The sequence below is a fragment of the Lasiosphaeria miniovina genome, assembly GCF_030549165.1.
Source record: "Lasiosphaeria miniovina strain SMH2392-1A chromosome Unknown B0T26scaffold_4, whole genome shotgun sequence".
Lineage (NCBI taxonomy): Eukaryota > Fungi > Ascomycota > Sordariomycetes > Sordariales > Lasiosphaeriaceae > Lasiosphaeria > Lasiosphaeria miniovina.
The window spans coordinates 3,782,780-3,794,670 of NW_026848223.1; the positions used below are offsets into that span (position 1 = coordinate 3,782,780).

An 11,891-nucleotide genomic window follows, 5' to 3' on the forward strand; every position below is an offset into this window, starting at 1 on the left:
AAGCTGTATCTCTATGCTCGTCGATAAGCTCGAGATGGAGTTAGTTGCTGGAAAGTTGCTGGAAAGCTGCTAGCCAGCGGAAGACGAATGTGCCACAGTGACATGACACCGGTCCGGGTCGGGAAGTTGTTCCTAGTCTCTCTCAGTCTCAGAGATGAAGACCCGTACGCCGGTTCTCAAGGACTGCGCTGTCGAAGCCGCCCTAATTTCTTCCACAAACCACCCTACGTGCCGAGACTTTATTCGAGCTCTTGCCTGGCTACCGTACCTACATTGCTTGCTTACCTGCCTGCCCGACTGCAATACCACCACGTCTGCTCATGAGAGAGTCTCTGACACCGGGGCATTGCCAGCGCAGGGGGTACTACCTAGACAGGTAGCTAAGGTCCGAAGGCCTTGTCAACGTTTCACCTACTTCTGCACCTTTCCTGCCAAACAGCTCACATTGACTGCAATTCGGCCTCTGGCTACCTAGTTACTGGCAGAATGGCATTTTGTGTCCTCCATGGCCGTGACGAGACGTGGCAGATAACTGTTGTGCTCGTTCCCCCAAGTGTTTCTTGTCTGTTAACAGCCTGTACCGCGCTGCTACCGCCTGCCGTGTTTGATCCCACTACCTCATTGCCGCCACCGCTCTTCTAGGTACCAGCCCTTGATGAACCGTTGGTTCTTACCTACACACCTATTCAGTCAGGCGCCGAAAAAGCCACCGGATAGACCCGTAGCACAACACAGCAACAGCCTCTGACTTTGTCGGGTCCTACCTACATCTTTCCTCCACTCGCCGACTGGCCCACGTTACTCCAACAATCGCACACTCCTGTTAGGCGGCTGCTCTTATAATAACTCCCACCCACCGCAGACAGACTCCCCAGCCCATCCTGCCTGCCTCCTTCTCTAGCTTTCTTATATCCCAAAGAAGCCTCGACTTCCCGCAAGACAACAACCTGCATGTGAAACCCTTGCACTCTTGCTTTGCTTGCCAACAATGGACTCCCTAGACAAGAGACCAGACACTGTAGGCGAGGGAAGCCAGCCAGCGCCTGCAAAGAATAAGGATACCGAAGCCCCTGCAGAGCCTGCCGTGAAATCAGAAAAAGTGGATGCCAAGAAGCATGACGAAAGAGAGGAAAAGAAGAAAGCCGTTGAGGGGAAGGGCGCCAAAAAGAAGGGCGCCAAAAAGCAAGGCAAGAGCAAGCTGAAAAGGTCTAAGAAGCAGGTTTCTGTCTCGGGTGGCTCTTTAGACTCGGCGAGCGACGATAGCAATGGCAGGTCCTCATCCTCCTCCTCTGCCTCTAGCGGTGACCTTCCGGGTTCCGGCGAGTCGCCCAGAAAAAGAACCCCCAAGAAGGGCCGGGGTGTCAAGAAGCAAGCCCCCCCGAGAAAGCGGGAAAAGGCCGTCAAGTGGAAAAGGTCCAAAGTCTCAGACTCGGGCTCGGACTCAGACTCGGACTCGGACTCGGACTCGGACTTGGATTCGGCCTCAGCTCGATCTATTGCCGGTAATAATTCCAAGAACAATTGTGGGCAAGAGCTCTCGAAGCAGCTCCAGCTCGTCAAGCTTCAGCAAGTACAATAAGACCGGAATCCTCCCCAGTACAGCAATAGCGAGCACTGGTATGACAATAACGGGCATCGCCAATACGGAAATTCCAGTTATCAATCTCTAGGCTCTCAGTTTGGTAACGCCGGCATTATGGGTGGTGTACCTGTTGGGGTATATGACCTGAAGTATCGTGCCAGTCCGGCTGACCCAGCTGGTGGCCGGTTCGGAGGCTATCCAGGGTCTAGACCCAATTTTAAAACCGGTAGCACCGACGCCAATCTTCCCCCCGATGGAACGAAGCCCCGGCCGAAGAAGGAAGACAAAAAGAGCACAGCAAAGCTAGACTTTAAGCGCGTCGACCACGTTTGGGACAATAAAGTCCATGACTACAGGCTCCAGGACACGGCCAAGAGTACCTTGGATGCTCAGTACCACCAGTATCTCTTCCACGTTCGCCGATCAATTGACTAGGAGGGCAAATACAAGACTACTACTGTCGACATTAAGAGCAATCTCCTTGCCGAGTGTCTTCGAACCGTAATCGGGAGCGTGAGGGGCGTCAGCTTGGTTGAGGACACGCCGAAGCTCGATCCCAACATGCTGTTCCTGTAAGTCTAATATAGTTGCTCTAGCCGGGGTCGGGTTCTGTCGGGAGAGATGGGTAGGTGGTTTCTGGCGACCGGGGCTAACACATGCTGTAGATATCTGGAAGACTTCCGGAGATACCTTATGGAACTCAAGGCGACAAAGATATCAAAAGAAGACAAGCATGACCGAAAAAAGGAGCAGAAACACATCAATCTAAAGCGCCAACACCTCAAAGTTCTCGTCAGGTACATCGACAAGGACTTTGCTGTAGTAAAGTCGAGGTAGGTTGACGCCGTAGCCTGGGTTCAGAAAGGCTGCCGACGCCCCTTGCTGACGCAGCCTGCAGTCTGTATCCCATGCTGGAGAATTGCATCATCACCTTTGATCTCCTCTGGGCCCTCTGGAAACCAAACACTCTGGCTTTCACCAATACTTATGGGTCCCAAGACGAGCCCCGCGCGTTCAGGGCCGAGACTGCAGAAAGGCACTCTAGCATTGTGAGGGACGACTTCTACCTCATATATGGCAAGGTATGAAACTACTAGCTTACGCGTGTCTCCTTGACAGTGTTCTTTGCTCACAGTTCTTCAAAAACCAGTACTTTGAATACGACGGGAAGCAGTTTGGTTACGGTACCATGCACAGCGAAGTGAAGGAGTTCCGCGGGACGCGTAGGATCACGAGCCTTAACTATTACCCGCAAAAATACCACAAGCACGAGACGCAACTCCGCAAAGATCTTATAGAGCGGGGGAAGAAGTTTGTATCGTTGAGCGGGGTGCAGTACAAGAGCCACCAGGGCCTTGCTTTCTACAAGAAGAGAAAGTCGGTCGTTAAGGTCAACGTCAATGGGCGTATTATGGTGGACCCAGGAATGCACCGATGGATCAACCCCAACTACCCAATCTCCCACATCCGGCCCAGGGACCGCGGTGTTATATCCGACGACAGTGAAAACTCGGGCGACGAGTCCTGCGGCTGCGCAGACAGTGACGGCGACGGCGACGGCGATGGGAATGGGGCCAAGTGCGTCACTAAATTCACCCGCGATGAAAAGGGCAACGTGTATCAGATCTGTACGCCCGAATCACCCGTCGGCGACAACGACACCAGCAACGAAAAGCTCGACCGGGTTTTCGGCAGGAACAGTACGGCGGTACGGCAGAGCAGCAAAGACTCAGCCACCGATTCGGACAGCACTGGCGAGATGAGCCTAAGTAGAATCAAGGATGAAGACTATCTGATATCTTCTCCCGTGGTCCTAGGGTTCGCCTTTGCCGAGAAGATGTGGCTGGAGTTCACCGTCTCGGAGGTGAAAGAAATACGCTGGAACGAGGGCGCCTACGAGTCGCTGGTCCTCGAGCCGAAGACAAAGGATATCGTCCAGGTATTTACGCAGCCTGAGAATACGGGCCTTCCAGCTGTGACTAACACGGAGGCTACCGGTTAGGCGCTGGTTGAATCGAACAAGTACCACGCTGCTGAAAGTATCGACGATGTAATTCATGGCAAAGGAAAGGGCCTTGTCGGTATGAGCACCAGCACAATAACCCCACGGCTCCTTGCCCCGGAGCCAGCCTCGGAAGCGTGTATGTACTGACATGGCTGGCAGCTGTTCTTCACGGCCCCCCAGGCACTGGAAAGACGCTGACAGCCGAGGGTATCTCGGAGCTCCTAAAGTGCCCTCTGTACATGGCCTCGGCCGGCGAGCTTGGGACTGACTCGCGATACCTCGAGAGCGAACTTAGGAGAATACTGGACATCTGCCACGTGTGGGGTGCGATCCTGTTACTGGACGAAGCCGATGTCTTTCTCGAGAAGAGAAACATGCATGACATACACTGAAACGCCCTTGTCAGCGTCTTCCTCCGACAACTGGAGTACTTTCAAGGGATTCTCTTTCTGACCACAAACCGTGTACAGGTAAGCAGGCACGCTCCAGACGCATTGATGGCTGCTACCCACCATTTCACTACCATGCGACGTGCTTGATGTTATTGTGTGTTATTGCTGACAAGGGCGTGTTGTGTCTAGACATTTGACGATGCCTTCTAGTCGCGCATCCACATTGCGCTCCGGTACGACATCCTCAACAGGCGGGCCAGGATGGCCATTTTCAAGATATTTATCGAGCGTGTCCGGGCCCTGGACAAGGCCGTCGACATACTGGTCTTTACTAAGGAAGATTACGAGAGCCTATCCAAACACGAGCTCAACGGACGTCAGATCAAGAACACGGTATGCACAGCCCAGGCCCTGGCTGTGAACAAGGGCGAGCCCTTATCAATGCGCCATCTCCGGCAGGTTCTCGAAGTCCAACGGAATTTCGACCACGACTTAAAAGGGGGTCCAGGCTTCGAAGACGCCATGAAGATTTACGCCTGAGCAGAGTCGGACTTCACGGCCGCCGCTCAATAGTCCGAGCATGGCCTGGATGCAAATTTCTGCTCGTGTGTTTTGTTTCGTGCGTGCAGGTCCAATTACGAGGCTCAGCAGGTCCTGGAGGTCCCCGGCGTGGTCATGGTGAGGGAGGCACAAGCGGCGATCAAGTGTGGAGTAGGCTGCTTGCGAGTTCATTTTTTTCTGTTATTTTTTTGGTTGTAATGGCAGCTGATCCCGGAAATTTCCGACCTTCAACTGGGTGGGCTGGCCTAGGGGCCTCGGGGCCTTGCGAGCTTTTTGGTATCGAAAGAAGGCTGGGCAGGTTGGAATCGCAGGTTTTCCCCACAGGGCAAAGCCCAAAGTAAACATGAGCAAGTCTCAGATCTGTCCAATTGAAGGACCCACAGTTTACATTACCATTCACTCATTATGAACCCTTCCTCGAATTGTTTGCTGTTGCGTGCATAACCTGTTCCCTCACCTCACCTTACCTTCACACGACTACCAGTACCGGCCAGTCTTGGTGTTGTCTGTGGATCTTCGAGGTATGCATGCAATGTCGATGCGATGCGGTCAGCTTCGTGGGCCAAGCTAAAGCTGGTCCCGAGAGACAGACCTTTGGCACAGGATGAAACAAACTCGGCTCTCTGCAGCTTACCCTACCCGACCTGTTTGCGGATTATGCACCACGTTTCAGGGGTTCCCGGGTCGGTTGGGTCGGATCGGGCCCCCTCCCCCACACTTCTCGCCCTACTGCCGGGAGGGAATGACGTCGACTCCTGCAGGTTGAGAGATCCGCCTGGGTTGTTGGTCGTGGCGCCAAGATGTTCTGGGCCGGGCCAGCGCTAAATCCCGATCGATTAGTAGAAACAGGGAAAAGCCGGGGCGACCTGCCTACTACCTCCAAGGCAGTTCCATTCTACTCCCGCGAATTAAGTTTGGTGTTTTTCCAAACTCAATCCCGAGCTCGACCCACCAGTTCGCCGTCCGCACCTGCCATCACGGAGACAAGGTCAAGGAAACGAGTTCGAACTCTAGGTAACTAGAGCGCACGGCTCCGCAGCGCACGGGGCAGAGGTAACCTAAAGCTACTGCGGGACTGCGATGGGCAGGTTCAATTGGAGACAGCTTCTAGGCTGGGACCAACACCCAACCCAAGATCATTGGTGGGACGAATCTCGTCGGCGACGTAAGTTTAACACGGTTGGCTACTCGCATTCGGCCAATGCCTCAGTTCGCGGGTTGGCAGACTGAATGTTGACCGGCGGCTCTCTGCGGCTGTTTGTCTAGTTCTCCCAAGCTACCATGACGAGCCCCTCGAGTCGGCGATTCCGGCTGCGGCAGTCACGGAAGTCGCGCTCCGCCTGCGCCATCTGATTGAGAAATGCATCCCGTGTGAGCTGAACGTGGAGCAGGTTACAATGGCTCACAGCAAGATCATAACCAAGAAGGTGATACAGGCTGCTAGGGAAGCCGGTGGCCAAGAGCATAGCGCCTGCGTCATCTTCTGCCTCCTCGTCAACAAGCGGTGGTGGCGCCACCAGGCCCTGCTCGAGCTTTGGGATGCCGACCTTCACCAGGTCCGCTCCGTAGCTTGCGAGGTCATTGCAAAGGAAATGTAAGTCCCCCCTCCGCTCCGTCTCCGTCCCCGGCACAGCTACCACACTCGCTTGCTTCGGGCGGCTGAAATTCCACGACATCTTGCTGACTATTTGCGCGTGTCCCCCGAGCCAGAATCGAGTCCGATGACAATCCGGGCGACCTGATGCACTCTTCTTTACTCACGCGCTACTCCATCATCGTCGACGGCCACGCCACGCTGCCGACCAATGTTATCGAGAAGGCTGTCGACTTGCATGCCTTGCGTGTCATTGGCTCTTCAGGCTATCAAAAATGCATCAACTACCTGTGGAAAGGCTGGTTGGTGCAGGACGAAAACGACGCCGCTACCTTTGTCGACTACAAGGGCAAGGACGACACTTCGTTTATTTCCCACCTGGACCCGGATCGCATGAGAGTTCCCATGTACCAGAACGCCACACAAATGCTCATCTCGTTCCTCTACCTGACGCTCTACACCTTTGCCATGAATACGGTGAACCCGGGCGGAGATATCGATATTGTTGAGGGCCTGCTGTATGCCTTTACACTGGGCTTCATCTGCGACGAGGCCTCCAAGGCCTGGAAGGCAGGATACCACATCCTCGGCTTCTGGAACGCCTTTAACTCGTTCCTGTACGGCCTGCTGGCTACTAGTCTTATTCTGCGTTTCATCGCTCTCAGCTACCCGGCCGAGGACGTAGACGGGTCCCGAAAACGCTACAACACGCTCAGTTACAACTTCCTGGCTGTGAGCGCTCCCATGTTCTGGACTCGGCTGCTCCTGTACCTAGACAGCTTCCGCTTCTTCGGTGCCATGCTGGTCGTTCTCAAGGTCATGATGAAGGAGTCGTTGATCTTCTTCGCCCTCTTGGCTGTCATTATCATCGGTTTCCTACAAGCCTTCATTGGACTCGACTATGCCGACGACCAGGTCGCAGGGGACGTCCTTTACATCATTCAATCCATGGCAAATGCTATAATGCAGAGCCCTGACTTCAACGGCTTTGACAGGTTTCAACCTCCCTTTGGCCTGGTCCTATATTATTGCTTTACCTTTGTTGTCATGGTTAGTAATTCCGTGTTCCTTTCTTGACCCCTGTCGTGGCTGTTGGCTCAATTTTCCTTTACCTAGGTCGTTTTGCTCAATGTCTTGATTGCCTTGTATAACTCCGCCTACGAGGACATATATGACAACGCAAACGACGAGTATCTAGCCATGTTCGCCCACAAAACCATGATGTTCGTCCGTGCTCCCGACGAGAAGGTTTTTATTGCGCCTTTCAATCTGCTTGAAATCTTTTGCCTGGCTCTACCATTTGAATGGTGGCTCAACAAAAAGCACTACCAGTGCCTCAACGATTTCGTCATGGCAACAATATACTCTCCTCTGCTTCTTCTCTCTGCCTACTTTGAGGTGCGGGTGGCGCGCGAAATCCAGGCCAACCGCGCCAGGGGCGATGAAGACGACGACACAGTCGAGGAATGGGAGCAGATGGAGCACTCGATTGACTTCAGGGCCGATGGCTGGGATAAGCTGGTCGAATCCGCCAAAACAAATCTCGACGAGGATCCTGCTGTTGTGGAAGTACGAAAGCTCAGGGAGGAGGTTGAGAAACTAAGGGAAATGATTGAGCAGTTGCACAAAGCTATGGGTGCAGGTGACGCCGGGAGTAGTCAGGCTTGAATGCACAACCCTGTTGCTCTTACGGCATGGAGCTCAGCGGGACATGCTGGTAGTACTCGGCGCTGCCGGGTTCTGCCTGGGAGGTTGTGTCCCCGATTCCCGGTTTAGAAATAGACCCACGGCTCAGGTAGTCATGTATAAGAAGTCTTAGGACATTCCAATCAAGATTGCATACGTTCCATTGTCTCACAAGCCCGTAAACCCGGGCCGAGAATAGTCATCCTCCACGGCCCGTGACGGTGGTGGTGAAACAAGGTAAAAGACGTGAGGGGTGGCCAGCAAGTCAAAGAGCTTTGGTACAAGTAAAATTCCCATCAATTCTCAATGTATTAGCCCCGAGCGTCTATGCCACGGACCTTGTATAGATGGCTCTCGAAAAGACAGCTTCCCAAGCAACCATGACGAGTTCTCATTAACAGCAAAACGCCCCAAAGGCGCCCCGATCAACACCCCAATGTGTTGCGTGATAAAGAGCAATAGTTGGTGGTGTTACATGACGCTTTTTCCTGACCTAAAATCCCGACTCCTTTTACCGACCGATGCCCAAGGACTATCGTACAAAAACATTACGATCTCCACCAGGGCTCCAAAGCTCCCAAGCTTGCTGCTCAGAGCAAGGTCCATAAATCCACAAAAAAAGAGAGGACGGCCGCAAGAAATGCGCACAAAAGGCTTAGCTAGGAGCACTGGGGAATACTTAGCCAAACAGCGCATGTGACCGTATGGCGAGCGAAAAAAAAGTGGGAAAGTCATACTCACACTCCACCTCCCATAAATGCGGCTAGGTCGTCGAGCTCGAGGAGCTGTCGCTCAAATGCAGCACAAAGCTCAATCGCTGTCATGTCGACATCCGGACCTGGATGAGGCGCCGTTGGTATTCCAGTTACTGACGCCGACGACGCCGCGTCGGGCGAATCAGCCTTCAGCTGTGCGGGGGGAGGGCTGGCCGTCGCCGGAGTTGAGGCTCCAGCAGATCCGCCATTGATGGTAGTAACGCCCGGCCGTCTCGGAAGAGGAGGCTCGCTATCCCGGCCCTCTAGACGTGAAGAAACAGAGCCCTGAGGTGCGTGAGGCTGGTCATAATCCATGGCATCAGGGTTGGTGTCTGGCTGGCTAATGGCGTCATCCTTTACCGAAGGCGAACGGTGGTTTGCCTTATTATCCTCCCGCGAGTCAGAGTCTCGATCGCGAGACGCGCTGTTTACTTCACGCAGCACCTTAGACATAACTGAAAGGTGCCGTTGCCACGGGACGACCAGGGGCCAGGATTCGGACCCTTCTTGGCAAAGTCGAAGACTGTCGCGAACAATACCCGAGGCGGACTCGGTAACATTGGACGGAGACAATCCTTTGAGTGTGAGGTAGGCTACTGTCGAGCCCGCGGTGAACGCCGAGAAAAGCATGAAGATGGGGAAACAGAGAATGCTGTCTTTATCCGCCCCATGCTCGAGGGACAGCAAGGAGTGGATGATGCTATGTGAGGCAGCAAAGATGCCATCAACAGACTGCACGTGCGCGTGCGAGGACATTCGCCAGGCTTCGATGCTGAAGTTTTCGTCCGTTACCACCTGAAGGATGCGCCGGCGATTGACAAAGATGGTACCGCAGTTGAGGAGGCAGTGGATCATGGCGTATGTGTAGCCACTCCCCATCGTGATGTGAAGATTGATCTGGCCAGGCTTGTCGGCGAAATGCATTGGAAGTGACTGTCGAATGGCTTCAATGTCTTGCTCAAGCGCCAAACATTGGTCCTCGGAGAAGGTTTCCAATGTGGTAGTGGTCATCATCTCAACCACGTTACGCCAAGCCTTGGTCGCCAGTACAATGTGACCAAATTCGCCAACCTCGCCCAAGGAGCTGGCAGACTCGGTGATGACTGGTGGCGCAGGGCCATTCAGGGTGCGGACAACCACGGGGCTGCCGAAGTGGTAGTTGACGTCGAGGCATGGCAACGAGACATCCTTCACATCATGCGACGACAACGCGGGATGGCGGCCCGGGCTGCTTGTGAGGAAGCAATCAAGGATGTAGATGAGCCAGAGAGTTCGACGGAAAGACTCGTCCTGGAGAAACTGGTCGGGATCGGACTGGTGGTGGTGCGTATGTACAACGCGGTACATTTGGGCCATCCGGGCAGCCTGGCCGAGGTATATGTACGCTCGGACGGCGTTACGGCAGCCCCACTCGTGAACGACAAGCAAACAAAGGGCTTGGATATCGGCGAGCCCTGGCTGATCCAGAGCTTGCATGACGAGATTTATGGTTTTGCTAGCAAAGTGTTCGGCAGCCGCAGAGCCACCTCCGTGACCACCATAGCGGCGGATCATAGCCGGCGAGTGTCTACCACAATCCATGTTAGATGTGTGAAGTACATGAAGTTGTGTCTCTTAAGATTAAACGGGGATAGGTTCTTTCTCCTTTTCATACCTTGCTGCCGTGGTAAGAAGTGCGTTCACCATAGTGGGATCCATTGATGTGTTCTTCAGTTGTTGAATGAACGACGGCTTGTGGAAAGCCACGCACGCAGGGAGTGTCTTAGAGATCACTCGTTCGCATTCCTGCATCAATTCGGGCGTGAGTCTATTTTGTGGCGGACGCCATCCTATATTAGCCCAACTCGATCGCTAGACTCCGCAACAACAGTTGCTCAGTGAGATGACATAAAATTAAAAGAAACGAACAAAACAATAAGGGAATTGAAGGCGAGAAAACGACTGCACGCATATTCGATGCAATTGCATCGAGCGCGCCGAGGCCCGCCATATTGGAGTCGCCGCAAAAAAGGCCGCAAAATTGCAGCGATGGTGACAGCGACAGCGGCAACACCAGCGGGAGAGGCCGGTTGGTACACGGAAGGCGCAGTTCAATTCGTGCTCGGCGGGGGAATTTGCGAACAGGAAGGCACGGGAAGCAAACAAGGTTGGAGTTGGCTGGTTGAGACGTGCCGCGCGCCACGCTATGTGTGGCACGGAGCTCCGTTTGAATGAATTGGGGCAAGACGCCAAGAAAATCGGGATTGGCACGGGAAGGAGCGCACGGAGCAAGGGAAAAGTGAATGGACGGGTTGGGAAATGAAGGCCGGGCGGAGAAAACTGGGGCTTGGTGGTGCTCCGAAAGGCAACGCTAGAAAATGCAAACTCGGAGGAGAGGAGGCGACCGGGTGCGGGCAGCCAAAAACGGCGCGTTGGCCAAAAAAATGATATGGGAGACATGCGCAAACAGCGCAAGGGAAAAGGCAGCCGCAAACAAAAGGAAAAGGGCCCAACGACAAATAGATCCATGAAGCAGCGCGCATTCGAGTAGAAATGGATGAGATTGGGGATGAGATTAGAAAACGACTTGCACATACTTCTCAGTGGTGGTCGAGACGTGACGCAAGACGCTCGAGGCGGGAGGGACCTGTCGCTCGCCCGACGTGCCCGAGACGGCTCGCTCGTTGGGCAGAGACTCGCGTGAGCGCTGCGGAACTCGGGCAGGCGACACGCCATGGCCTCCGTGGCTCATGGACTCTGATGGCAGATAGCATTCGTGCAGGCCCTTTGCGCAGTTCTTGCACGGCGCGCGTCCGTTTTCGTAGACGCATTTGGTCTTGCCTTTGCGACAACGCACACAGGCGCCGCCTGCGCGGAGGGCCGTCGATCGCACCACGGATGCCATTGTCGGCAAGTTGTCGTATAACTGTTGTTGCGCTGGTTCGGCGCGCGCAGTCGTCGGCGGCGACAGTAAGTGGCGGCGGCGACAGTGATGACAGTGAGTAAGGAAAATATGTGACGGGGTATGGTTGAGGAAAATTGCCCGGACCAGGTGAGGAGCGAGAGGAGTTGAAAAATTATGACGACGCGTTTAGCCTCGCAACGCGGGATGTAGGCGGGGACGGACCCAACCGGCGCAACAGGCAGTGATGGCCGGGGCTGCGCCGAACGCTGTAGGGGTCGACGCGAGCGGTCAAGGGCGATAAAAAATAGATGACGGCAGTGACGAGGCGATTCAACACCATGCAACTATCTTTGTGCAGCTCGCTCGGTCGGGAAGAAGGGAGGAGGGGAGGAAGGGGAGGCCAGGAAGGACGGGGGAGCGATGGGGTAAAAA

General features: G+C 54.4%; 2 protein-coding genes across 2 annotated transcripts; one reads left to right on the plus strand and one right to left on the minus strand.

The window, feature by feature from the left end:
- Positions 1-988: 988 nt before the first annotated feature.
- On the plus strand, positions 989-7,802 carry B0T26DRAFT_741037 (uncharacterized protein; the record flags this gene model as incomplete). Its single annotated transcript, XM_060443914.1, has 15 exons — positions 989-1,570; positions 1,613-1,682; positions 1,776-1,996; positions 2,033-2,154; positions 2,248-2,415; positions 2,481-2,664; positions 2,718-3,160; positions 3,248-3,521; positions 3,585-3,663; positions 3,747-3,921; positions 3,994-4,057; positions 4,190-4,355; positions 5,807-6,134; positions 6,251-7,184; positions 7,251-7,802. The coding sequence occupies 15 exons, from the start codon at positions 989-991 to the stop codon at positions 7,800-7,802; spliced, it is 4,362 nt and encodes a 1,453-aa protein (XP_060296666.1).
- Positions 7,803-8,008: 206 nt separating this feature from the next.
- On the minus strand, positions 8,009-11,613 carry B0T26DRAFT_305200 (uncharacterized protein). The gene is made up of 4 exons (XM_060434286.1): positions 11,152-11,613; positions 10,230-10,382; positions 8,562-10,142; positions 8,009-8,488 (listed from the first exon to the last, which is right to left on the minus strand). The coding sequence occupies exons 1-4, from the start codon at positions 11,457-11,459 to the stop codon at positions 8,476-8,478; spliced, it is 2,055 nt and encodes a 684-aa protein (XP_060296667.1). The 5' UTR covers positions 11,460-11,613; the 3' UTR covers positions 8,009-8,475.
- Between the last annotated feature and the right edge of the window lie 278 nt (positions 11,614-11,891).